This window comes from Festucalex cinctus, chromosome 1 (assembly GCF_051991245.1).
Source record: "Festucalex cinctus isolate MCC-2025b chromosome 1, RoL_Fcin_1.0, whole genome shotgun sequence".
NCBI classification, from domain to species: Eukaryota; Metazoa; Chordata; class Actinopteri; order Syngnathiformes; family Syngnathidae; genus Festucalex; species Festucalex cinctus.
Genome location: NC_135411.1, coordinates 4,722,823 through 4,750,601, shown reverse-complemented (window position 1 = coordinate 4,750,601; position 27,779 = coordinate 4,722,823). Strand labels below are relative to the sequence as shown.

Here is a 27,779-nt window from a genome sequence, read left to right as displayed (position 1 = left end):
CCCTAGCTATTAATAAATATTTGATAGCGTATCTGATATAAAGTAAAGAAAAAAGAAAAGTAAAGAAAGTAGTATACTTCCCAATTAATTGTAAATTGACAGATTTTTTTCCCACTTTGTACAGCCATTCCTTTTTTAGTTTATTATATTATATTGAACATAGATATTCGTGTTTAACACACTATTAACACACATTATTCTTGGGCCTTTAAATTGATATTAACACAGAATTTTTAAAAAGGTAATAAACTGAAATGATAATCATCTTACTAGAAAAATACGAGATGCAAAATGCATTAGGGCATCATAAGTCCCACGGTAACAGGTTGGATTATTTACAGTTTCGGGTCGGCCCGTCTGTGTTCCGTTCGGTCGCTTTCACACAGCACTTTTTTTTTTTTTTTTGGTACCCCTTCATGGGTTGCTAATCCAATATGGCGCCGTCCATGGTTATCTCGTCATATCCTTCCAGCGACGCTGTAGCCAATCATATAGGTCGCTTGCACATGTCGTCACTTCCGCCTCGGATTTCTCGTAGTCGCCATGCTGGGTGGCCTCCATTTACGTAGCGATTCGGTCTAACACGTATCTATCACGTTTGTTTTCTGCGTTTAAAATGGTACATTGTTGCTGCATCGTTGGCTGTTCGAACAAAGCCAAGGGGGAAAATGGTCGGTCTTTTTTCCGAATTCCGAAAATAATTAGGAACCAGGGCCTGGAGACAGAGGAGTGCGGACTCCGGAGGGAAGTCGTTACTTTGGGCTCGTGTGTGCAGCGATCACTTTGTGAGCGGTAAGCGTGTTTACCTTTATTTAATGCATGAGGATTAATAACGTTTCGACCGCCCATATATGGGCAAGTTGCTTATGTTTTGGATTCATGAGCAAGCAAGTTCGGTAGTACAAGCTGGCTAGCGGACGTTAGCCGAAAGCTAACATCGAACATTTTCACCCAAGTAGTGCCAGTGTAAAGTGTTTACTGCTGAAATTGGATTGATTAGTCTTGGGCTTTTAATGCCGATAACATGTTTTTTGGTGGAAAAATGTAAACTTGGAAAAAAAAGAGACAGAAGGGGCTGATGCAAGAAAACAGACCCCCGGGGGTGATGCAAGAAAACAGACCCCCGGTAACCTACACATCATGCTAAAGAACTTATTCACGGCCACCCTACTGCGGTAAAATAACCAGTCTTTCCATATTTTATTTGTTTATATATTTGTTTATTTTAACAGGTCGCCCTGCGCCCGTTTTTCTGTCCAATCATCCCGACTGGGCTCCAACATTAAAGTTGGGTCCCAAGTTACAACATCTATGTCTCAGCCCAGTCGGTGCCAAGATATGAACGTGCACAGGAGAGACAAGCAAAGAAAAGACGACTCGGAGTGGCAGAGATTGTTGCAGTTATGCAGCCAGATGGCTCCAGTAACCTGTACCCTCAAGTACTGCTGACATCATTGACTCTGGTATGCCACTCAGAATTCTTTACATGATATATTGTATGCATGAGTGAATGTATGTGTTTGTTTGTGTGTGTACACGCACCTTATATTTTAGAGACATTTGGAAGTGTTTATAGAAATAAGTATTTGCCTGTAGCAATGTTCATACATTAAAAAATGCAACAAAATGTGTACATTTCTTTTACACTGACAAAAAAACTATACTACTTTACTATATTAAACCTATTACTGGTACCGTATTTTTTTGTGATTTTTTTCTTTATTTTTTTCTTTAGGGATCTCATGCCACACCGACTTGATTGCCAATGACATGATGGAAACGAAGGCGAGCATCAAAGCATTGGAGGAGGACAACATGCGACTGTTTGTTTGGCGCTAATAAAGGCAGCGTTTATACAAATTCTATTGTTGGGTTTGTTTACAAAGCTATACATAATACAAATGACAGGATTTGACTCAATGTGCAATATGGTCCCTCTTAAAGTAATGGCATAAATCTCTATTATTTCTAAAAGCACAAAAAATGAAGTGAATAATGATTAGATGTAGTAATTTCAGGGTTAAAAATTGAACTGTTAATTAATGTAGTTTATTTTAGCACAGGTGCCTACCATCCTGAGATGACGGTATGATGTAATGTTGATGGGGTACGCAATGACTTTCATTATGCTATGTACAGAGGAAAAAGTTGCTCTCTTTTAAATTTGTTTAATGTAAGACAAGTACCAGTACTGTGTTACAGTTTTCCCAATAATCCTTGTTTCACACTTGTCACAAAACCACTGTCCTTTTGGCAGTCTAGATTGGCACACTTCAAGTGATATCATTTGATTTTACAATCTGCTGCAGCACAAAAAACTACTTTATTCCGCATCTTTGAAGTACATGAGCAAGTGGTAGGTGACAGCGGCTGAGCAGGAACACTGGAAGTCCACTGCTGATCTAGTAAATGCTCTCCCGAGCAGTTCAGGTAAGGAGGGGATTTGGGGGAAAAAAACTCTGGCTTTTCCAACTGGCCAAAACGAGCGATCTGGGTGGACTCGCTCAATCACACTTTGTCCACACCACAAAGTCGCAGAAGTCCGTCCAGTTAAACTCATCTGTGCCTGAATCTGAAAATATTACAAACATTGTAATGAAAATATGAAACATAGAATTAAATAAGAAACTACAAAAAGTAAAGCCATACATACCTGGTAATACTATTGGTGTTGTGACAAGTGATGGGAATTGTTGCCATCTGGCACCAGACAGAAATTGGGTGTTGTGACAGCCTCCTTAACCGTGAGATCATAAGAAAAGCTGTCAGTATGCTCAGTAGTTACCATGAACACGTTTTATTGGACTGGAAACTGAAACTAAAAATACGTCCTCTGAGAGTGGTTAACCTTAACCATTTAGAATAAGTTGATTAAGTAACATGTAACTAGTGAAAGGGTAGCATTAAATTTAATTAAGCCACGGGGAGGCTGTGCATAGTTACTTTTTATTCTTATACGCTCTGCCATATTTGCCTGTTATAAAATTGTTAGGAAAAACCACATCAGGTAAACCTAGCTGTGCATGTAAACACAATGATAACAGGAAGCCTGAGAACAAATCAACATTTTTGTGTGCAGAATTACCAACACCATGTGGTTTACTTACGTGCAACAGCAACCGTTTCTTCTGATGCGATGTTAAAGTTTACACTCTGTATCCACCCGCTTACAAAATAATTGTAAGCCTCCAGGGATTTGTTGGCGTGTTATGGAGCATGTTGTCAACACGAGGTAGGGAAAGATGTCCAGAGATGTCACATTTGGCCAGCAAGCTTTCTCCGTCAAAAAAAAAATCACCCTTGGTCAGGACGTAATTAGGATCAATCCCGCCACACAGAGACACCTTCTGCCTGTATCGTTGTTTTTGATCTTCCGGTAAATCGTGAAAATACTGCGAAAATTACATCAGGTTGATAAGCTCTACCGTGTAACTCGCGAGTGTACCTTGTGAACCGGCGGACACCCAATATGGCGCCCGAAGGAAAAACTCCCATGATGCATTACGATGTGCAAGCGACCTATTGCAGCGGGGCGGGTACAGCCTCAGAACAGCTACCAGCTAGCATGCTACATCACACCAAAAAGCCGGAGGGGGGGGGGGGGGGGGCGTTTTGGCGGCGCGTTTGCAATTTATGCAATGGACTTTGGAACTGTTTTTGCTCACCAAGGGACATCGCTATTGCGTCTTCTAATCCAACGCAAGATTTGTGACGTAAAATGAACGTCGGAATTCCAAAATCGTTTTGGTCATGACTGAATTGTGCGTTTTGTTTCAAACGGGATCTTGGTTTAAACGCAATATTCGATGTTAGCATAGCGCGACTTTAGTTTTGTAAAACTCGTTGGCAGGGAAATCCCGCTCATAATAAAGATGGGACGTCATCTTGTCCGTTTCATTTGACATCCATTGTGGTGGTGTTGAGAGAACGTGAATGAAGAGATGAGGTGCATCACTTCGAGAATGAGCTGAGCTCATTTACACATCATATAAACAGAGGAATATACACACACATTTTACTCTATCCATATTCGATATGACTTATGACACATCCCTGTCTTCTGTTCATCAAATAAAACATTCAATAACTTGATCTTACAATTTGAATAGTTGAATTATAATAAATTGATCTGAGAATAATTCAAAGATCAGCGTTTGAGCGAGCGTTTTAATCCAACTACTAATAATAAGAACAATAATAAGCAGCAGGGGGATCCAATATTTCCTACACTCGTTTTTTTTTTAATTCAATTCACTGACACTTTTACAGCACACCAGACTCACTTCACTTCATTTTTTTTTTTTCAGCTTCAAAGATCGCTGCTATTGTCACCGGCAAACTCGTGTCTCTCAGCAAGCTTTTTACGAGAGAATCTTTTAACACAAACACTGCAACTGAATGGTTCCTTCCCCGTTCTCACTATACGGGTTTTCCACCGTCGGAACGTTTGGATAACTTTTCAGTTTACCTTGGTAAAATTCAGTTTGGGTGTTTTTCCACCATCAACAATTAGCAGGGTAATTAAATTCCCCAGGGGGCATCCAAGTACTCTCTCGGCAGCAGGGTCTTGCTGAGCCAGGCAAGAACTTTGAGGGGGCGGGCCGCAATGGCCATGGCTGATTGGTCGAATTCGGGGGCGTTGTCTCTACATCAGCTGAACTTTTACAACCAAGAACTCCCATGACCCAAAACTCAAAGTTCCTGGTCTTGCTGGTGGAAAAGCAGCTCGTGTGTTCTTGTGTGTTTTCTTAAATTTGACTTGTAAGAGAAACTTCTTCCACAATTTGAGCAGGAATAAGGTTTCTCTCCCGTGTGTCTTCTTGTGTGGCTTAAATTTTTTTTTCTTCTTGTATGAGTTGTTAAAGATGACTTTTGAGAGAAGCATTTACCACAATCTGAACAAGAAAAAGGTTTTTCCCCAGTGTGTGTTCTTGCATGTTCTATTAAATATGACTTCTGAGAGAACCTTTTGACACAGTGTGTACAACCAAAAGGTTTTTCCCCAGTGTGTGTTCTTGTATGTTTTGTTAAAATTGACTGCTGAGAAAAGCTTTTGCCACAGTGTGTACAAGCAAAAGGTTTTTCCCCAGTGTGTCTTCTTGTGTGTATTTTTAAATCTGACTGCTGACAGTAAGTTTTGCCACAATATGAGCAAGAAAAAGGTTTCTCGCCAGTGTGGGTTCTTATATGTCTGGTTAAATGTGACTTTGAAGAGAAGCTTTTACCACAATGGGAGCAAGAAAAAGGTTTCTCACCACTATGGATTCTTTTATGTGTTGTTAAATCTGACTTCTGAAAGAAGCTTTTGCCACACTGGGTACAAGCAAAACGTTTTCCCCCAGTGTGTCTTCTCAAGTGATTGTTAAAACCTCCTTTTGAACTCAATGTTTTCCCACAGTGAGAACATTCCCAAGATTTGTCGTCAGTGTGACACGACCTGTCACCCTCAGCGTGTTCATCATTACCATCCAGATTATCATCATCATCATCAAAGTCAGCATAAGAATAAAGAGACCTTATGTCATCACTTTTTGCTCGTGATGATCCCCAATGGTCTGAATCACTTTCTGTCATCATATTTTGAGGAGTAGAGACGCTGTTTGGAGGCTCCGCCCCTCTGCCCTCCTCACTCTCACCCTTGACTTCATCTTCACTCTTTAAAGGGGCGAAGGTCATTGGTGACTTGGTGACGTCATCCTGAACCTCCTCCTCTTTGACACGAACGGGCTTTTCCTCCTCTTCGATGTAAGGATGTTCTTCCTCCTTTTTAACATTCGGAGGCTTCATGTCCTCTTGGTCAGGACGAAGATATTTCTCAGCGACGTCTGCAGGACACAAGAAGACAAAACACACATTTGGTTCGGTCAAGTCAAATTTCAAGTGGGAGTTGATAGTACTGTCACTATCGCGATCCTCCAGTGACGCAGATGATCGGTTATAGTTCATACACAACATCGCTCCAAGCCAATAGGCGCATTGTTTATATCTGCTGGTGGCGGCATGCTGATGCTAGGGAGCATTAGCAAGCAAGCCGTTCTGTCACGGGCTAAGGAAGGCTAAAAATAGGACTGTGACTAACAACTTTTTTTTTTTTTTTTTTTAAATCGACTCAACTTCTCATATTTTTAACGACTCATCAACTTTATTTTTTTAATTTCTTTTTTTAGTTTTGAACATGTGTTGAATTGAGTGGATAATCTAGATATAAAACCCATTGTTCCTTATATTTCCTGTACAATAATAGTCTTCAATTTACAGTCTAGAGCGAGCGGCAGTCACCAGGACCACAACATTCAGCCAAATGCAAGAGTAATTTAAACGCTTCGACAGAGGTAGCAGCCCTGACCTCCGAGGGGAGGGCATTCCAGAGCACCGGAACATTCGATTTGACGTCCTTACAAGCTGCCAAGAGGCACTTGTACATTATTACATGCAAACTGAAAAATCGGATATGGATACAATTTTGTTCTTATATCTGAATATTGTACATATTGTACATCCAAAGACTAGCATATGGCACGTTAGCTAGCACGGAGCTGTGGTGGTTTGAGCTCGGGTTGAGTTAGCCTGGCCAGCTTGTCTACAGTCACTCTTTTAATATTGTATACAAAGATAGGACATTTGCGTCAATCATTTCAGTGATGACACTGTTCAACAGCAAATTTTAAACCCAGACAGCTTTGTGTGTCCCTGAAGGTATTCTCAACACTTATTTGGGGAAATTGGCAAGGCAAAGCAAGGTGGCTTTATTGCTATTTCATACACAAGGCAACTCAATGTGCTTCACACAAGTAAAAACACAACACCTACGAACATCAACTAACACAACAATAAACAACATTCAGACGCAAAGCAAACAAAAATAGCTCCCAAAATTACAAAAAGAACATACATTGACAACGTCTAACCACATTCACAGAAAACGTTAAAAACTTGAATATTTACAGGTTGAGCAGTTTTGAAAGCATTACTTTTACACTAAAACTAAGATGCTGGAGTTTATACTTTTTAAGTCTTCTGAAATCCTAATATCTAATCTATACTTTTACTTGAGTAATGAACGTGAATCATGACAGACCTAGGTAGCTTTCAATGTTTTATTACAAAATAACATACCAGACTCACTTCCCTTCATTTTTTTAAGCTTCAAAGATGGCTGCTATTCTCACCAGCACACTCGTGTCTCTCAGCAAGATATTTAGAAGAGAATCTTTTAGCACAAACACCGCAACTGAATGGTTCCTTCGCACCATGTGATCTTGTGTGTTTGTTGAAACATGATTGGTCAGAGAAGCGTTTTCCACAATCTGAGCAAGAAAAAGGTTTTTCGCCAGTGTGTCTTCTTGTATGTGCTTTGAAATTGGACTTGTCAAAGAAGCTTTTGCCACAATCGGAGCAAGAAAAAAGTTTCTCACCAGTGTGTCTTCTTGTATGTATCGTTAATTCTGGCTTCCGGGAGAAGCTTTGGCCACAATCTGAGCAAGAAAAAGGTTTCTCGCCAGTGTGTCTTCTTGTATGTCTTGTTAAATTAGACTTCAAAGAGAAGCTTTTGCCACAATCTGAGCAAGAAAAGGGTTTCTCGCCAGTATGGATTCTTTTATGTGTTGTTAAAGCTGACCTGCGAGAGAAGCTTTGGCCACAATCTGAGCAAGAAAAAGTTTTCTCGCTACTGTGGCTTCTTACATGTGCTGTTAAAGATGACTTGTAAGAGAAGCCTTTGCCACAGTGTGCACAAGCAAAAGGTCTTTCCCCAGTGTGTGACTTTGTGTGTTTTTTTTAAATCCGACTTGGCAAAGTAACGTTTTCCACAATCTGAGCAAGAAAAGGGTTTCTCGCCAGTGTGTCTTCTTGTATGTGCTTTGAAATTCGACTTGTCAAAGAAGCTTTTGCCACAATCTGAGCAAGGAAAAGGTTTCTCGCCTGTGTGAATTCTTGTATGTCTTGTTAAATCTGACTTGCAAGAGAAGCTTTTGCCACAATCTAAACAAGAAAAAGGTTTTTCCCCAGTGTGTATTCTTGTATGTGTTGTTAAATATGACTTGCAAGAGAAGCTTTTGCCACAATCTAAACAAGAAAAAGGTTTTTCCCCAGTGTGTGTTCTTGTATGTTTTGTTAAATATGACTTGCAAGAGAAGCTTTTGCCACAATCTAAACAAGAAAAAGGTTTTTCCCCAGTGTGTCTTCTCAAGTGAATTGTCAAACTTCCTTTTCTACTCAATGTTTTCCCACAGTGAGAACATTCCCAAGATTTGCCGTCAGTGTGACATGACCTGTCACCATTACCATCCAGATTATCATCATTGTCATCATCATTAGAAGAAAGGGACCTTATGTCATCACTTTTTGCTTTTGATGGTCCCCAGTGGTCTGCATCACTTTCTGGAATCATGTTTTGAGGAGTTGAGATGCTGTTTGGAAGCTCCGCCCCTCTGCCCTCCTCACTCTCACCCTTGTCTTCATCTTCACTCTTTAAAGGGGCGAAGGTCATTGGTGACTTGGTGACGTCATCCTCAACCTCCTCCTTTTTGACGCAAAGGGTCTTTTTTTCTTCTTTAAAATATGGATGCTCTTCCTCCTCTTTCACATGAGACTTCACCTCCTGTTCATCAAGACAAAGATATTTTTCGCCGACATCTGCAGGACACAAGAAGAGAAACACATTTCATTTCATTTTCATTTATTTCACGCAATAGTGTACAGTTGAACACAGCAACAACAAGTCATACTGTAGTTTCATAATATGAACAGAGAAAAAATAAATAAGAAAAGAGGAAAATTTGATTCTGCCTGAAAGGGAGTGGGAAGAAGAAAACTTATTTAATCCCACCCCCGTCTCTAATCTATAAAATTACTTTTTTTTTCTTTTTTTTTGTGTATGTGTGCGTGCGTTTGCGTGTGTACGTGCCAAATATACAGTACTTCCTGCAAGTTACAATCTTTCTATCTTAAATTTTTTTTTATCATATATATAGACAATATAATGGCATACCATTAACTGAATTATTAAGTGCTAATAATGGTGATGATGTTTTTGTAGGTAACAGATATCACATTTTTATGGTTCATACAAACGATGGTCATACATTATATATTCCAAGAATAAGACATAAACATACATAACTTTAGTAATAGACAATAACAGCAGTAGTAGCAGCAAGGACACATTTACACCAAGTATTTATAAATTCAAGGTCCTCCGACATATTGTGACCAAACCATGTTTTTATATAACTTTTTAAATCTGAAAATATTTTGGGATCGCTTATGTCGAGTACCCAGACTATTCCAATATTTCACACCACATACTGACACACAAAAACGTTTGCAATTTATTCTAAATTTGGGCATTATAAAGTCTCCATATCCTCTCAAATTATGAACTAACTCTTTAAGTTGAAATAACTGTTGTAGATTAATTGGCAATAATTTATTAAATGCTTTATATCAGATTATCAAAGTATTACATTTAACTAGATCTTTAAATTTGAGTAAAGACTGTGTGTATGTTCAAGAAATCCAACTTTATGTATAATCCGCAAAGCACGTTTTTGTAATATGATGAATGGCTCTATTGTACACTGGTCGGTGTTACCCCACACTTCAACACAATATGTGAAGTAAGGGAGGACCAGCGTACAATATAATGTACGGAGAGAATCCTCATCAAGACATGACTTTACTTTATTCAAAATTGGGAGGCATTTAGAGATTTTATTTTTTGTGTGTCTGATATGAGCTTTCCAAGATAAATTTATTAATTATAACACCTACAAATTTAATCTCACTTACATTATCAATTAGGATGCCATCTATAGTTATCTGCGATTCAAAATGTATTCTAGATTTACTAAAGATTATGGTTTGTTTTTTCTACATTTAACGATAATTTATTCATATCAATCCGCATTTTTATTTTATCAAGTTCATTATTCACAGCACTCACAAGCTCATTATAATTATTACCCCTATAAAATATATTAGTGTCATCCGCGAAAAGTACAAGTTTGAATGTCTGAGACACATTGAAAATGTTATTAACTCTTTGACCGCCAAAAACGTTTAATAACGTTTAGTAAAATCACGATCTATGCCGCCATGAACGTTAAGTTCAAGTTAACTACATTTTTTTATTTTTAAATATATCAGTGGTCAGTGCAACATCCAAGTGCAGCACAGCCAGGTCAATGAGTTGTGAAATCAAATACATCCACTAACTATGGCCAGCAGATGGCAGCATTGTATCTCTTTTCAATGGGCTGCCGGTGTATGGAATTACTCAACTCAACTCAGGATTATTTAACCTCACAGCGGTAGCTGCTCGGGCCCTAACTAGAGCTGCGAATTACAATGAACCATGACGCAATCTGATGAAATTGAACGTTTTCAAGGCCGTCGTGAATGATCACAGCCTTTGTCACATTAAACCTAATTTGACGGAGCGTCACTAAACAAAAAATATTAGTATGAAAGTCACTGTTGTGGAGAAAATGTATCTTTTTTTCCAATTTTCGCTCAATGTCACTCAAATTACCTGTTTTCAAATGGTGATTTCTAAAGAACGTAATAAGGTAGAAACACACTTTTTTTTCTAATGAAAGAATGGAATGTGATCTTTCTTGTGGTACCCATGTTATATATGTACCAAAACAATATAATTTTCAGTTTACATCAAAAAATAAGTTAAAATGCTTAAAATCCGCTGTCTTTGGGGGTTGTTTTTTGATAACGTGTGGCAGTAAAAGAGTTAATTTACATATTAAATACTATTGGCCCGAATACGGACGCCTGGGGAACACCACAAGCACAAGCAAACATTGTCTTTATTACTGGATATTTGTGTCAAGACGCTATCAATGACCCCTGCACAATCGGTGACACGCATGCGCAGAAGATCGGCGATCTTGGATCGCCAACTACGGCACCCACACCCAGCAAGCGACTTACATGAGACGGGAGCGGCTCAATGAGTAAAGTTATTAGAGTTGCTGACAGTGACCGATTGTTCATATTTTGTGACGGAAATCAATGAACGTTGCAATGTTCCGATTGTAATATGATTACAGAAGCCGTTATCTTCTGGAATCAGATTCGTGTAGCGGCGGTGACGTAATGTGCCACAATTCATTCATGAGCAGTCAAGCTAGCGGATGCTACATTTGCAAAAAACACTTTTTCAAGACAGGGTATCTCCAGAGCAGAAGAAAGTAGGCTCGCCAAACATTTATCCGACAAAAAGGTGGGTCGGGGCTGCCTCCTCGGCCAGACCGCTCGCTCGCAGCTCAGTTCCTCTTTCACCACAATAGCCCGATACAGCATCCACATCACTGCAGACCTCCGCCTGTCGATCTCCCGCTCCATCCTACCCTCACTCGTGAACAAGACCCCAAGATACTTGAACTCCTCCACTTGGGGCAGGATCTCATCCCCGACCTGAAGACGACACTCCACCCTTTTCCGACTGAGGACCATGGTCTTGGATTTGGAGGTGCTGATCCTCATCCCAACTGCTTCACACTCTGATGCGAACCGCTCCAGCGAGAGTTGGAGATCACGGCTGGATGAAGCCAACAGCAACACATCATCTGCAAAGAGCAGAGATGCAATGCTGAGGCCACCAAACCGGATCCCCTCAACTCCTCGGCTGCGCCTAGAAATTCTGTCCATAAAAATTATGAGCAGAATCGGTGACAAAGGGCAACCTTGGCGGAGTCCAACCCTCACTGGAAACGAATCCGACTTACTGCCGACAATGCGGACCAAACTCTGGCAACGGCCGTACAGGGACCGAACAGCCCCTATCAGGGGGCCCGGTACCCCGTACTCCCAAAGCACCGCCCACAGGACTCCCCGAGGGACATGGTCGAATTCCTTCTCCAAATCCACAAAATACATGTGGACTGGTTTGGCGAACTCCCACGCACCCTCGAGGATACTGCTGAGGGTGTAGACCTGGTCCACCGTTCCACGGCCAGGACGAAAACCACACTGCTACTCCTGAATCCGAGATTCGACTTCCCGACGGACCCTCCTCTCCAGCACCTCTCAAATAGACCTTACCAGGGAGGCTGAGGAGTGTGATCCCTCTATAGTTGGAACACACCCTCCGGTCCCCCTTCTTAAAAAGGGGAACCATCACCCCGGTCTGCCAATCCAGAGGCGCTGTCCCCGATGTCCACGCGATGTTGTAGAGGCGTGTCGACCATGACAGCCCCACAACATCCAGTGTCTTTAGGAACTCCGTGTGGATCTCATCCACCCCCGGGGCCCTGCCACCGAGTAGCTTTCCAACCACCTCAGTGACTTTGACCCCAGAGATAGGCGAGCCCACCTCAGAGTCCCCAGACTCAGAATCAGAGATTCGACTTCCCTACGGACCCCGAAACTGGACGCAGACAGCCAAAACTAACAGAGACAGAGACCAGCCGCTAGCAGCTCTAAGCTAACCCAATCCACGGTAACACAGTCATTTGCCAAGGGTACTCCATATGAAAAAAGTTTGAAGTTTTGAAGTTTATTGAGCATGTAAACATAACATACAAACATAAACAAACAGCAAATAGAAATCGGGAGAAAAAAAAAACCTCATAACAATCATTAGAAATTGTTTACATGTCCAAAGGGAGTAGGAAGAAGTTAAAACTTATCTAGTCCTACTCCTTATCCCTTACATCGTATTTCAACAGTAAATTAACACATCGTAATAAAAGAAAACGTGCAATCATACTCATGTGGACAACCCCACTTCAACACACAATTGCCAATAGCGCATGTGCATGAACCCCCTGGGCGCACACCGCAACAATACATCATCGTACTCGCACATTCAACCCTCATCACCCAAACAATGGAATCAAAAAGAACATTTCATTTCTATAATTGTACCGGTTCACGTCTGATCCAAATAAGACTCTTGAACATTTTTTTTTTTTTAAACTCAACGACTGACTTGCATCTTTTCAAGTCATTACCAAAATTATTCCATAAATGAACACCTCTTACAGAAACACACATTTGCTTAATATTTGGTCTTGAAACGAAAACAAGCAAGCAAGCGGTGGAAAGAAGTAACTGAGGCTGTTCATTAGAGGTGGGAATCTTGGGGCACCTCACGATTCGATTGCGATTACGATTCAGAGGCTACGATTCGATTATAAAACGATTATTGATTTCCCCCCAGGCAGCAGAAAAAAAACAATGTATTTTGGTGCTTTTAATGTTTCGTACATTAGTTACAAAAATAGTACAAAAGTCCTCTCAGGCCTACATAAACTACTATTTCAGTATCAAGTTAACAGTTCAAAACAGTAAATAAAATACTCAAGTCCTCATTCTGTAACAACAGCTTTTAAGTATATTCAGTCTTCAACAGAATAAAACATAGCATTGAGCAAAAATATATTATTTTTATCCACTCAAAAGTGCACTGAGATATGAATGAAAGACAATGTGAACTACTACTTCAATACAAATGCCAAAAAAAAAAAAAAAGTGCTTTCCTGCTTTTTAAGTTGTGTAAAGATGAACATGTAAACATTAAAGTTTCTCAGAGGTACAAAAAAAAAACCCTCAAGTGCTTTTCTGCTTTTTAACTTGTGTAAACATGAACGTGTAAACATTAATGGGATCGTTCGGCTTTTTTAACATGAATCTCAATTTGATCCTCACCTCCCGTGTGTGCGATCAGCACTGACTACACGCGTTCATGTTCGACGTTGGACGAGAGGAAAATAGTCCAGCAAGCTGGCTGGGGTCTCGGAAATAAAGCGTTTTTCTTCTAAAAAAAAACTATTTGTTTTCAAAAGCGTGATACATTTCCACCACAATACTCTTTTCTGAATAAAGTCAGACGCCATTACCGCCAGCCACTACTTTTCTGTTCGTTCGTTCGTATCACTGCGCGGTGCCCTGTAGAACGCTAACCGACGCACTGCAGCCAGCTAGCTGATACTTCCGCCTGAAGTTGTTTGCCTTTTCGGAGCAGGTCTGATCCCACGAAGAGGTGGGTTGGTCAGCTCAGCCATGCTTGTTGTTGTTTTGAATGTCGAGGCGTGAGTTGTGGATGTGTACTCTCGGTCCGTCCCATTAAGCGTCCGCTACTGCGCGCTACTGCGTTTCAGTTCCGCGTACTTTCCGCTCCGGTCCACTTTTAGTTTCGGTTCCCTTGGCATATTTATATAATCGGAATTTGGACTTTTGTGAATCGTTCTCGATTGTTCCACGGCCGAATCGTGAATAATCTAAGAATCGGAAATTTTGCACACCTCTACTGTTCATTACCATTTGTGTTTACTAGTGTTGTTCCGATACCGATACTGGTATCGGCAGAGGTGCCGATACTTCATTGAAACAGTATCGGTGTCTGTGACTACTCACAAGTAACATGCCGATACCATCAATTCTAACACTAATATAGGATTTTCAATGCAGCATCTTGTGTCTTGCTGGTGCACGACATTCACCGGTATGTGACATGTTCACTGCATGCCGATCTAAGATATCCTATTGGCCCTTGAATGCTCTGAACCAATAGCAGGACAGATTTTTCATGTTAAGGAAAAAAAAAAAAAACTCAAGTATCGGTCTGGTATTGGGCGATCCTGCAAAACTGGGTATCAGTATCGGGGGCCAAAAAACGGTATCGGAACAACACTAGTGTTTACATGCATTTCAATTCCAACCTGCTCAGAAAGCTTAGTTGGCTTAAGATGGCTGTAATTTTTCTCTTTTAGGGTTTTATATAAATTTTAAATATGCTTTAAATATTAGAAAAATGTTCAGAAATGTGAAGATTAGCCTAAAAATATATGCAAAAAAAAAAAGAATCGTGATAAAATCGAGATTGTGATTTATTTATTTATTTTTTTTAATAGAACCGTGATATGAAATTTTTACCATACCCCCCTACATTGAATGATGCAATAGAATACGTTCCAAAATACATTTTTGAGACAGGATTCAGAATTATGTAGCTGATTACAATTTGAAAGTATTCTCCCCAGCACTGTTTATAGTCTATGCTCATCATGTTAGTAGTGAAATTAAAAAAAAAAAAATCCCACCCACAGGTCTTGAATTTATTTTATTCCACTTGCTCTTTATATACAGTATTAAATATAAATATAATTTACAAGACTTAGACTTGACTTTATTGATCTTAAATAATAATAAATAAATCAAAAATAATGACTCTTTTCGGTTATTTCCAATGCATTCATATGGCGATCTGGATAGCAACGACCCCGAAACAGGAAGCATAAGAGCCAGTGGCCGCACATGCGCAGTTGTAATTCCGATTCGGCTTATTGAATTACTGTGTACAGTAATGACTGCATTTATTGTTTTGTTTTTTTTAACTCTATATAGTAGCGCTGAGCAAGGGAGAGTAATAAGAAGTGTACAAACCTGTTGTGTGTAGCACAATTCGAGGCTGCTGGCAAACATCGTCCAGCGGTTGAAGATGTTGCTCGTTCTCTTCTTTGACTCCAAAGAGTTCCTCCTCGTCCTTTGGTGTCGTTCTCGCCGACATTTTGACACAATAATGCCAACAAAGTCACACTTGGTCTCTTCCTGACCACGTCTTGTGTGCTTCTCTTTGTTAGCGGCTAGCGAGCTAAATTAAACTAAGCTAAGCTAAGCTAAGCTAAGCTAAACTAAGCTAAGCTAAGCTAACTAAGGCCGAGAAGCATCAACGCGCACCGAAACGAGTTTAAACACACGCCGACATTAAATAAATGGTGTCGCAGACCTTCAAAATGGTGATGGGCGTCCTGTGTGGAGGCTGAATTCAGTTCAATACCGAATCAGAAACAATGATTAAACACCACGGACCCGCCCGCCGCGGCAGTGATGACTCCGGAAACCAAAGTAGACCTGTGGCGGAAGTCAGGGGCAGGACACGCCCCCGCTACGTTATGATTGGCTGGTGGAAATTGTCCGGAGGCTTCACAGCAAGCATTGTCATCAAGTCATCGGCAGATGTCGCCATTTTTGCTGCAGTTGGAAAGTCTCATTCCCGTTTTTTTCAGTGTATTGTTTCCCGATATAATCGTAAAGTTTAAATGCCTGTTTAAATTGGACTTATTGAAAAGAGCCCCAGTTTGTTGTGTTAAATGTGCAGTTTAAAAATTCGCCATCAAAGTTGAACAAGCTTGTTGAGGTTAACTGAATGTTTATTATCAGGGATGAGTTTAATTTGTTGTAATAGCTTATAATGTACCGGCCCTAGCTATTAATAAATGTTTGAAACAGTATCTGATACATTACTGATATATGCAATATTTATTTGTACTGCAAGTAATACAAATGACTTTAGGCCAGTTTTTGTCATCTGTGACTTTCACACTTTCCTCCAGCAAAGTTTTGACGCAACACTTACCTTCCAATAAAAGGTAAAAGGTTAGTGATTGGAATATTGAGGGCGATATAAAAGACGAGCTCTTGCGAGGTCTCAGGACCATCTTCCGTCTTCGTAAATCCGTCAATATCTGAATCTCAGCGGCATTGTAATCATCAATCCGTCATTCGTCATGCATCAGCGTCATTGACGGGCTGATGGACAGCGAGGAACATATCCAAGTAAAATGCACAAATGAATTAGTTCTGGAACACTCTTTCTGGGTGATTCTTTTCAACAAATTCTGAAACTTCCTGGAAACTTCAGGCCCGTCTCGTCACAATTAAAAAACCTACTGTGCCTTCATCAATCGCCAATTGTTTGAATTTCTGCACAAATTCGTCGGCCGTTTGTTCATACATTTACGTAAAACTACCTGAACACCTCATGGTGGGGCGAACGACGAAGACGCTACATAGACACATACGGTATCGATTATATTATCGACGTATTGACACACATAGACACATATCTATTTTACACACAGTGACACATTTATTGACGAATTTGACGTCTGTCATTGGGATATGTTAATTGACGGTGTGACGGATTGATGATTACATTGACGGAAGGAAACTTACTTCCGTCAATGGTTCATTCGTCCTTTTTTTTAAGTTAGCCGTCAATCGCCAATCGACAACAAAACGGACGCCCGCCGTTGACGGACCTTCCTTCAATGTTGACGAAACGCCCATCATGTCAATCATTTCAGAGATGACACTGTTCAACAGCAAATTTGAATCCCAGATGGCTTTGTGTGTCTCGACGCTGATTTGCGGAAAATTGCAAGGCAACACAAGGTGGTTTTATTTCGATTTCATACACAAGGAAACTAACTCAATGTGCTTCACGCAAGCAAAAAACACAACACCTACGAACTTCAGCAAACACAACCATTAACAACATTCAAAAGCAAAACAAACAAAAATAGCTTCCAAAATTACATAAAAAAAACTGACATTAATTGACATTTAAACACATTAACAGGAAACGTCAAAAACTTAATATTAACAGGTTGAGTAGTTTTGAAAGCATTACATTTACACTTAAGTAAGACATTGGAGTTGATACTTCTTAAGTCTTCTGAAATCCTAATATCTCTACTTTTATTTGAGTAATGAACGGAAATCATGATGACAGGCCCCAGGCAGCTTTGAATGTTGTGTTATTACGAAATAACATATCAGATTCACTTCCCTTCATTTTTTTGAAGCTTCAAAGATGGCTGCTAGGGGTGTGAATTGCCTAGTACCTGACGATTCGATTCGTATCACGATTCACAGGTCACGATTCGATTCGATACCGATTAATCCCGATACGAATTTATAAGTCGATTGTTGCGATTTTTTTTCATTCAAATTTAGAAAATACTAATCAGTACGCTTGTAGAGTGTAAGATTGATATGAAAATGTATTATTTATTTATCTGAAATTTCAGTCTTATAGAGGTTGTAATCTGTTTCATGTTTGAACAGGATTAAAATAAAATATTAAGGCTTAATGTTCCGTTCATATAACATTCTTCCATGCTCAAGGTGTGAATCCTAACCCGAAGTCAGACATTTTGTTGAATATTTTTCCATTAAAAATGGAAGTTTAACTCATTCACTGCCTTTGACAAGTATACTTGTCAATTGTATTTTTTAGAGCGGTGCTAAATGGGGGCGAATCTGAGCATGCTCCACTGTAAATATCAAACTTGGAAACAACTTTACTGATGCCCAACCACCGGTAGATGACATCATTGCCCCATTTTATAGGAAATAAACACAGTTTCAGAGTCCATGGGAGAAATGGCTGTATTTTGGCAAACCTACATTTTTCTGCTGTCAATTATAAAAGAACGGGACGGGACAAAAAGTAGGGAGTCTATTCTGTTATTTGGTAGATTCGGTTTATATATAATTATTGAATGTAATATCACGTGAGTATTGGAAATGTAAACATTTTCTATAATGACTGGCAGTGAATGAGTTAAAAATCGATTCACACACACACACAAAAAAAAGAAAAAGGCAATGATGATAAGACGTTGAATCGGTAAGACTACCGAATGAACAATTCTGAGCTCTTAAAAAAAAAAAAAAAAAAAAAAAAAAAAATCATCGATTTTTTTTATTGAATCGATTCGAGAATCGCGCGATGTAGTATCGCGATATATCGCCGAATCGATTTTTTTTAACACCCCTAATGGCTGCTATTCTCACCAGCACACTCGTGTCTCTCAGAAAGCTTTTCACAAGAGAATCTTTTTGCACAAACACCACAACTGAATGGTTCCTTCGCACCATGTGATCTTGTGTGTTTGTTGAAACATGATTGGTCAGAGTAACGTTTTCCACAATCTGAGCAAGAAAAAGGTTTCTCGCCAGTGTGTCTTCTTGTATGCTTTGTTAAATGGTGCTTCTGATAGAAGCTTTTGCCACAATCTGAGCAAGAAAAAGGTTTCTCACCAGCGTGTTTTCTTGTATGTATTGTTAAACATGGCCTGTGAGAGAAGCTTTTGCCACAATCTGAGCAAGAGAAAGGTTTCTTGCCAGTGTGCCTTCTTGTATGTATTGTTAAATATGACCTGTGAGAGAAGCTTTTGCCACAATCTGAGCAAGAAAAAGGTTTCTCGCCAGTGTGGCTTTTTGTATGTCTTGTTAAATTTGACTTCAAAGAGAAGCTTTTGCCACAGTCTGAGCAAGAAAAAGGTTTCTCGCCAGTGTGTCTTCTTGTATGTGTTGTTAATTCTGACTTCCGGGAGAAGCTTTTGCCACAGTCTGAGCAAGAAAAAGTTTTTTCCCCAGTGTGTCTTCTTGTATGTGTTGTTAAATGTGACTTCTGAGAGAAGCTTTTGCCACAATCTGAGCAAGAAAAAGGTTTTTCCCCAGTGTGTCTTCTTGTATGTGTTGTTAAAGCTGACTTCTGAGAGAAGCTTTTGCCACAATCTGAGCAAGAAAAAGGTTTTTCCCCAGTGTGTGTTCTTGAATGTAATGTTAAATGTGACTTCTGAGAGAAGCTTTTGCCACAGTGGGTACAAGCAAAAAATTTTTCCCCAGTGTGTGTTCTTGAATGTTTTGTTAAATTTGACTTCAAAGAGAAGCTTTTGCCACAATCTAAACAAGAAAAAGGTTTTTCCCCAGTGTGTATTTTCAAGTGAATTTTCAAATTTGATTTTGAACTCGATGTTTTCCCACAGTGCGAAAATTCCCAAGATTTGTCGTCAGTGTGACATGACCTATCATCAGCAGCGTGTTCATCATTACCATCCAGATTATCATCATTATCATCATCATCATGAGAAGAAAGGGACCTCATGTCATCACTTTTTGCTTTTGATGATCCCCAGTGGTCTGCATCACTTTCTGGAATCATGTTTTGAGGATTTAAGATCCTGTTTGGAGGCTCCGCCCTGCTGCCTTCCTCACTCTCACCCTTGACTTCGTCTTCACTCTTTAAAGGGGCGAAGGTCATTGGTGACTTGAAGGTCATTGGTGACTTGGTGACGTCATCCTCAAACTCCTCCTTTTTGACACCAGGGGACTTTTTTTCTTCTTTAAAATAAGGATGCTCTTCCTCCTCCTCTTTCACTTGAGGAGATTTCACCTTCTGTTGGTCAGGACGAAGATATTTCTCAGCGACGTCTGCAGGACACAAGAAGAACACACACATTGGTTTGGTCAAGTCAAATTTCAACGGTGAATTGATAATACTGTCACGATTGAATTTTATTTTATTTTTTTTAAGAATCGATTCATCTAGAGGGTGTGCGCTCGTTCACCAGCTGTCCAGTCACTCAATCAGTATACAAACTATTGGGGGGGGAAGGGGGGGGGGGGGGGGGGGGGGGATAATACAATCATTGTATACACTATAAACAATTAGAACATAGAACACGCCAGGAAAGTTAAAACATACAAAAGCTAAACCAAATAAAATCAATAGTATAACTGAAAGAAAAGAAAATAGTTTGATCCAAAATCATATAAATAAATGATAAGTTTGCAATAGTTATATGTTTTTACAGCTTTTGGACACAGACAACCAGACAATGACAAAAAATAATTTCTCATGGATACAAAAAAATAAAAAAATCAATAAAGGATTGTTTCTTATGTGTAAATTTAGACTTATGAATGTAAAACTTCGCTAGAATAATCATAAGATTTATCAAATGAAACTGTGTATAGACATTATTATCAAATTCAAATATACCAAAATAATACATGCTTCCAAAGTAAGGAGAAATCTGGATAAATGTGGATTATAATGAATTGTGATAATGTACCCCAGAATTATGAGGAGCACAGGTTTTGTTTTTTGTTTTTTAAACATCCTTGCTGTTTTACCTCAGACTGTAAATCCACTCAAGAGTCTCTGGTCTTTTTTTTTTTTTTTTTTTTTTTAAGATTTGAGCCAGGAAAAGTTCTAGTCGAGTGCCGGCAAATTCTATGCACTATTGACTACACTTTTTCTTTTCTTGCTCGGCCGAATATCGCTGCCAAAAGTCAGGTGAGTTTTATCCGTAATTGACCTTTCGCAAACTCCGCCCCCCCAAACGAGCATTGACCAATCACACATTTGGCAACCATTGGAGCATAAAATTATTTATCACTAAAGCATAGTTGCAGTACAATGTAAGTTGAATTCTCTTTTCTTTTTTTTTTATTGCCAAGTTTGTCACGGTTGATGACTGTCACTAAGTTATAATAATAATAATAATAATAATAATAATAATAATAATAATAATAATAATAATAATAATAATAATGATAATGATAAACAGCACTTTACACATCCTTCTGGATTGATCTTTTTCACTGAACCCATATGTCGTTTCTGTATATTATCGACATATCTCAACTCAATCTTTTTTTTATAAAGCACTTTAAAACATCCATTGCTGCATACAAAGTGCATGGAATAGAAATCAGTCTCGCAGTGGACACAAGTGAAAGAAAATAACACAAAATAAAATTAATTATAGTAAATATAAGTAGGTAAGTATAAAAGCAAAAAATACAAATAAAAAAAATATATAAGATGTAGGGAAGTGAATAAGTAAATATAACTATAAATAAAATAACACAAAATACAGAAGGCACCATAAAACACTGAAATGATGCGAAGTTTCATGCTGAGTCAAAGACCAAAGAATAAAATTATCCGAAATTTTATCCATATCGTACAGCCCTAAATCCAAAAAGCAAATGAAGGCAACTGCTAGCTAATCTCAGATAGAAGGGGCTGGGTCACAGTCATTCCGCCGCTTTTGCAGTTGTCACAATGCCACTGTTCAACCTGAACAACATTAGATTTAGGTTGATGAAGTGTGCTCCCCCCAAAAAGGTAATGCACTTTCTTTCTGGTGACAGGTCTGGCTCTTTAGTTAAGAAAATGAAATGAAAATGCTAGTATGCTGTCCTGGCTCAAACCTTCAAAAAAAAAAAAAAAAAAAGGAAAAAAAAAAACTGATCACGGTCAGATTCTCAGGTGGATGTGCAGGCTGATACAGCACGGACGTCATAAATTAACTGGGCTGCTCATGCTGTAGCGAAAAGTGAAGCTGGCGGCGGCCATCTTGTGTTGCCAAACCTACAGTAAGTTGACTTTTCAGCAGCATTTTTTCCACGTTATTTTCTTCCTCTACAGCGAAAATACCACTGTGACGTACGGTTCTACCATTAAGTATAAAATAACTGTGGGAAATGCTCTAAATGTAAATATTTTGTGGTTGGTCTAATAATTTGAGTAGGGGTCGTTTTTGTGGTTGGTCTAATAAGTTGTGCACGCTCTGGGAGGGGGGGCACTACCAGAAAGCCTGCCTAGGGTGCCAAGTTGCTTAGGAACATACTGGTCATGACCCACAGCTCGTGACCATAAGTGAGGGTCGGAACGTAGGTCGACTGGTAAATCGAGAGCTTCTCCTTTTGGCTCAGCTCTTTCGTCACCACGACGGACCAATACAGAGTCCGCATTACTGCAGACGCTGCACCGATCCACCTGTCGATCTCCCGTTCCATTATGCCCTCACTCGTGAACAAGACCCCAAGATACTTGAACTCCTCCACTTGGGGGAGGATCTCATCCCCGACCCGGAGAGGACACGCCACCCTTTTCCGATTGAGGACCATGGTCTCGGATTTGGAAGTGCGGATCCTCATCCCAACCGCTTCACACTCGGCTGCGAACCGCTCCAGTGAGAGTTGGAGATCCCAGCCTGAAGAAGCCAACAGCACCACATCATCTGCAAAGAGCAGAGATGCAATGCTGAGGCCACCAAACCGGATCCCCTCCACGCCTCGGCTGCGCCTAGAAATTCTGTCCATAAAAATTATGAACAGAATCGGTGACAAAGGGCAACCTTGGCGGAGTCCAACCCTCACCGGAAACCAATCCGACTTACTGCCGGCAATGCGGACTAAACAGGGACCGAACCGCCCGCATCAGGGGGCCCGGTACCCCGTACTCCCGAAGCACCTCCCACAGGACTCCCCGAGGGACACGGTCGAACGCCTTCTCCAAATCCACAAAACACATGTGGACTGGTTGAGCGAACTCCCACACACCCTCAAGGATCCTGCTGAGGGTGTAGAGCTGGTCCACTGTTCCACGGCCAGGACGAAAACCGCACCGCTCCGCCTGAATCCGAGATTCGACTTCCCGAGGGACCCTCCTCTCCAGCACCCCTAAATAGACCTTACCAGGGAGGCTGAGGAGTGTGATCCCTCTTATAGTTGGAACACACCCTCCGGTCCCCCTTCTTAAAAAGGGGGACCACCACCCCGGTCTGCCAATCCAGAGGCACTGTTTTCACCATAATTTATATTAGAATATTAGAGATGAAAACACAAATTTCAGAAAACGGGTTGCTCATTGGTTGAATTGATTTTTGATTATTAAAAGTTAACATTTGCCCAAAAAAAAAAAAAAAAAAAAAAAAGTCTACTGGGAATATATAGAAATATGGTTGACGTATTGTAACTTGTTCAACCATTTTTCATTGTGGAAAAAAAAATAAATATGCAAAAAAAAATAATGCAAAAATGTTGCGGAGTCAAGGTGTGAGACTCGGGTCAACACAGCATACATTTTGATCAACATGACATCAGCAACTAATATTGTAGGAAACAAGAGAAAATTTTACATATTCATTTGCATACAGCCTTAAAAAAAAAAAAAAAAAAAAAAAAAAAAAAAAAAAAACTCCGCTTATTTTTAACAATTTTTTTTTTCATTATCTGTAAATTTCAGCTTCTTAGCTCAATAGCTTCCAGGCCATGTGACCTATTGACCCCAAACCAATGCAGCATCATAGTGCCATGTCTGATAGATGATGCACACCTTTTATTTTTATTTTTTTCCTTTTAGACTTCCACTTATTTTCTGCTTAATAGCTTCTAGGTCATATGACCTATTGACCCCAAATTAGTTCTGCCTCAAAGTGGCATGTCTGCTCGATGACACACACCTATTTTTTTCTCAATTTCAACCTTTCCTTCATTTTAAATTACCGTTAACTTAATACTGTACATATCAATGTTATTGCTCAATATCACCCCACAAGAGTGCATTCCCAGTGAAATTTGAATTGGTACTGTTATTGTGAAACAGCTTTTAAACTGTTAATAATAATAATAATAATAATAATAATAATAATAATAATAATAAAACCAAGCATACTTTAAACTGCGTTTGAATTCAATTTTATTTTTGAAAACCGATCTTTTATTTTGAAAACCCAATGTTGTTCTTGGTCACATTCTCCGCGCCAGCGTCTCTTCGAGTATGGAGAGAAATTTGTGTCTTTATTTTCAATCAAACAAAAAAGGAATTTGCAATCAAAAAAAACATTCAATCAAACAAAAAGGGGATTTGCAATCAAAAAAAAATTTCAATCAAACAAAAAGGGGATTTGCAACCTCAAATAAATTTTAATCAAACAAAAAAGGGTTTTCATATAAAATAAAAATTTGCAAACAAAAAAAAACATTTCAAACATGGATTTGTATTTTAATAAATTTTTTTGCAAGCATTTTTTTCGTTTTGTTTGCGAATCTTTTTTTTGGTTGCAAATCTGTTTTTTGTAAGCCTCTGCTACATTTATTATGTCTTGGGTGTTTGAAATACAGAGGAAGTGACAGATTACGTAATATAAATACATTTAGTTCCTGTGATTGTTTCATTGTAGTTTTCCTGTTTCAATAATGTTCAAAACGTGTGTCAAACATAACTTTGTCAGAATTTTTTTTTTACATGTTTGGTACTTAATTCAAGCACACTTTTCTTTACTTTTTAGATGCAGAAGATGAAGTTGGTGGTTGGTCACCTCCATTCATGAGGTGATGCTGTGGATAACTGAGCAGGGCCACAAGCACCTGCTTATGTCAGACAGAGAGCAATTTAAAATATCAATAAACTTTGACCACAATTGTGAGGTACAAATGCCAGGTCACACATTATGTTACCCCCTGCACAAACACCATTACATTTCCAACTGCTCATATGAGTGATTACCATTCCTTTAAATCACATCTACTGACTGCTATCTGACTGCTGCCTTTGATGCCAGATTTGACACAGTTTAATTGAAAGGGCAAAAAAAAAAAAAAAAAAAAAAATCACATCCATTTCATTTTTTGGAGTAATTACAGGCTGTTCCTACCAAAATGTTTGTTTTAAGTTTAACAGTTCATTTTCTGAGCTTTCTTGATTTCTTGTTGGCAGGCCAATCATTTCTTGAGAAAAATGTCTGTATGAAATCTATAAAATGCTGAATAAATGACTGGTTGTTAGTTCATATGCATGCTTTTTTTTATGAAATAAAAGTCAAACTGTTTTACACAGGAATTTATTTTCATTTTTTACATAAATTTAAATGACCCTTTGGGCCGTGAGACACTAGCACAAGAAGCAACATTGAGAGTCTGCAAATAAATAAATAAATGACGCGACCAAAACTCAAGGACTTCTTGTTTGGATTGATTTGCCGTAAAGCAACAAGTCTTTCCTCAGGTAAACGACAGTGGATGTCAGGTATAACGATCCCGTGTTCATCGTGATGGTCCAAGGGTAGTGTCTCTTCAGCTTGCTGGATCTGTAATATCAAATACATTTATGAAAGCTACAGTAACTCCAAGAACTTTTACTCATATAAAGTTTTTTCCTCTGGTTATGTACGCTTTTACCAGCAATAAAACTGCCTTGGCCTGCTCCTCTTACAGTAAACATGCATCTCGCTATGTCTAAATTTTCTACCCCTTGGTCTGCTCACACTCTAAAATAAAAAATCTAGTCAGTGTAATTGCAAAAGTACACCTACAACTCAGATTCCCCTTCTGTTTCAATCTGACTCATACAGTAAACAACCAGGACCAATAAATAATAATCACAGAATTATCACGAATTTAATCTCTACTTCAAACATTCAAAATTAAGGGGAAGCAGCAAGTGTAAATAAATTCGATTCCCAGTCCTGCCTGTATGTGAAACAAATGCAAAGGTTTCTTTATGAGTATTAAAAAAAAAAAAAAAAAACTTCATCCTAACCGCTATCCCAATGAGTCGTATATTTGTGTTTTGACTGCCAACAACATAGCTTCATGACTGACTCATGTATCGGACCATCAGTTACCTAGCTAGCTAACATGGCTAAGCAATGCTGAGTGAGTGATTACGTTAATTGTAATGGTTAGAACAAATCACCGGATAAACGGTAGATCAAGGGTTGCTTTTAGATAAATGTCAGATAAACAAAACGGAAAACGAGAAGTGAGGGGGGGGGGGGGGGGGGGTTATATTTACCTCGATGCTGGCGGCGACTGGACAAAATGAACCAGGAAATAGTCAGACGAACATTGTCACACCCCCATTCCTATCTGACCAATGAAAGTTGTCGCAGCGGCTTCCAAGCTGACCAATGACAAGGCTTCTATCATCGGTTGAACGGAGGACCCCGCCGACACAACACAGAAAAAGATTCACAACCAAAAAACAGGTTTCAATCAAAAAACAGATTCGCAACCAAAAAACAGATTCGCAACCAAAAAACAGATTTGCAACCAAAAAAAAGATTCGCAAACAAAACGAAAAAAATGCTTGCAAAAAATTTTATTAAAATACAAATCCATGTTTGAAATGTTTTTTTTTGTTTGCAAATTTGTATTTTATATGAAAACCCTTTTTTGTTTGATTAAAATTTATTTGAGGTTGCAAATCCCCTTTTTGTTTGATTGAAAATTTTTTTTGATTGCAAATTCCTTTTTTGTTTGATTGAAAATAAAGACACAAATTTCTCTCCATATTCGAGCACACTACCGTAAATCCTAGAAAAGGGCGAACAGAAAAAAATGAAGTGCGGCTGACTTGACCGCGTAAAAAGAAAAGGCGGCTGACTTGACCGCGTAAAAAGAAAAGGCGGCTAGCTTTACCTCAGCTGTAGCTCTGCTAAATCCAATTCTTATCGACTGAGAAATGTACCAAACCGACTGAAGAAAAAAACTGTGTATCGTAACACAGTGACCCGGTGAAGAGTCCTTACAGAAATAAAAACGTACATATGGTTGAAAAGTGTCGATGAAACAAGTGACAAACCTGCTCTGTTCAACACAACTCGAGGCTGCTTGTAAACGGCGTCCAGCAGTTGACGTTGTCGCTCGTTGTCCTCCTGTGCTCCACAAAGCTCCTCTTCGTACTTGACTTTCGCCATTGTGAACATCTTCACACGATATTCACGACACTTTACGCTCACGATTGACGTCTGCTGAGCCAATTTGGCGATAGCAAACGCGTCTCGTTTTTTGGCGCCTAGCAAGCTAAGCTAAGCTAAACTAAGCTAAGCTAAGCTAAAACAAGACAAAATAAAGAGGGCCGAGAGATACGATTGAACCAGACACGAAACGTAGCAATTATGTTTGACTTCAATAAAGTAGTGACGGGGCAAAGTGTCGATGTGTCAGTTCGTTCCGTACGAATTCGTGTTGAATTATTTTTATCGTGAAGCCGAGCGTAAACGCGTCGTGCCTGGAATGGAGTCGCTCTTCTGCTCCCACGTGAAATCTACGGCAATTACACTTGGACAAATCTCATGTCACGAAAATGTTCATATTTAATTTTACTTAATTTTTTTTTTAAAAAAAAGCTCATAAAATTATACGTTTAATTCTAGATTCATTTGGATAATAAAAATAAATAGACCTTTAAACTGCACTCAGACGAATAAGAAGAAACATGTTTACTTCCTGTACATACGAGTAGCCCAGTTTAGTTTTTATTTTTTTTAAATCTCTATTCACTCAATCAGTATACAAACTATTGGGGGGGAAATAATACAATCATTGTATACACTATAAACAATTAGAACATAGAACACGCCAGGAAAGTTAAAACATACAAAAGCTAA

The 27,779-nt window shown here is 39.2% G+C and overlaps 1 protein-coding gene, 1 long non-coding RNA gene and 1 pseudogene across 4 annotated transcripts; 1 reads left to right on the top strand and 2 right to left on the bottom strand.

Annotated features, from left to right (window-relative positions):
- Window positions 1-490: 490 nt before the first annotated feature.
- Window positions 491-1,860, top strand: LOC144007801 (uncharacterized). 2 transcript variants are annotated; one of them, XR_013280361.1, is made up of 3 exons: window positions 491-792; window positions 1,233-1,463; window positions 1,736-1,860. It is a non-coding gene; the product is annotated as an uncharacterized LOC144007801 (long non-coding RNA). The 2 variants fall into 2 exon arrangements; XR_013280358.1 differs by lacking the exon at window positions 491-792 and having other exon boundaries at window positions 852-1,463.
- LOC144007499 (uncharacterized) lies at window positions 1,051-15,840 on the bottom strand. The gene is made up of 3 exons (XM_077507219.1): window positions 15,746-15,840; window positions 2,654-5,825; window positions 1,051-2,572 (listed from the first exon to the last, which is right to left on the bottom strand). Exon 2 carries the CDS (start codon window positions 5,785-5,787, stop codon window positions 4,693-4,695), a length of 1,095 nt encoding a protein of 364 aa, XP_077363345.1. The 5' UTR covers window positions 5,788-5,825; window positions 15,746-15,840; the 3' UTR covers window positions 1,051-2,572; window positions 2,654-4,692.
- On the bottom strand, window positions 6,731-27,390 carry LOC144006416 (uncharacterized; annotated as a pseudogene). The gene is made up of 4 exons (XR_013279813.1): window positions 26,972-27,390; window positions 18,584-20,022; window positions 15,403-15,532; window positions 6,731-8,634 (listed from the first exon to the last, which is right to left on the bottom strand). The product of XR_013279813.1 is annotated as an uncharacterized LOC144006416 (transcript).
- Between the last annotated feature and the right edge of the window lie 389 nt (window positions 27,391-27,779).

Coding starts and splice junctions, on each gene's coding strand:
- LOC144007499 (XM_077507219.1), bottom strand. CDS start 5,787: ATGAAGCCTCCGAATGTTAAAAAGGAGGAAGAACATCCTTACATCGAA.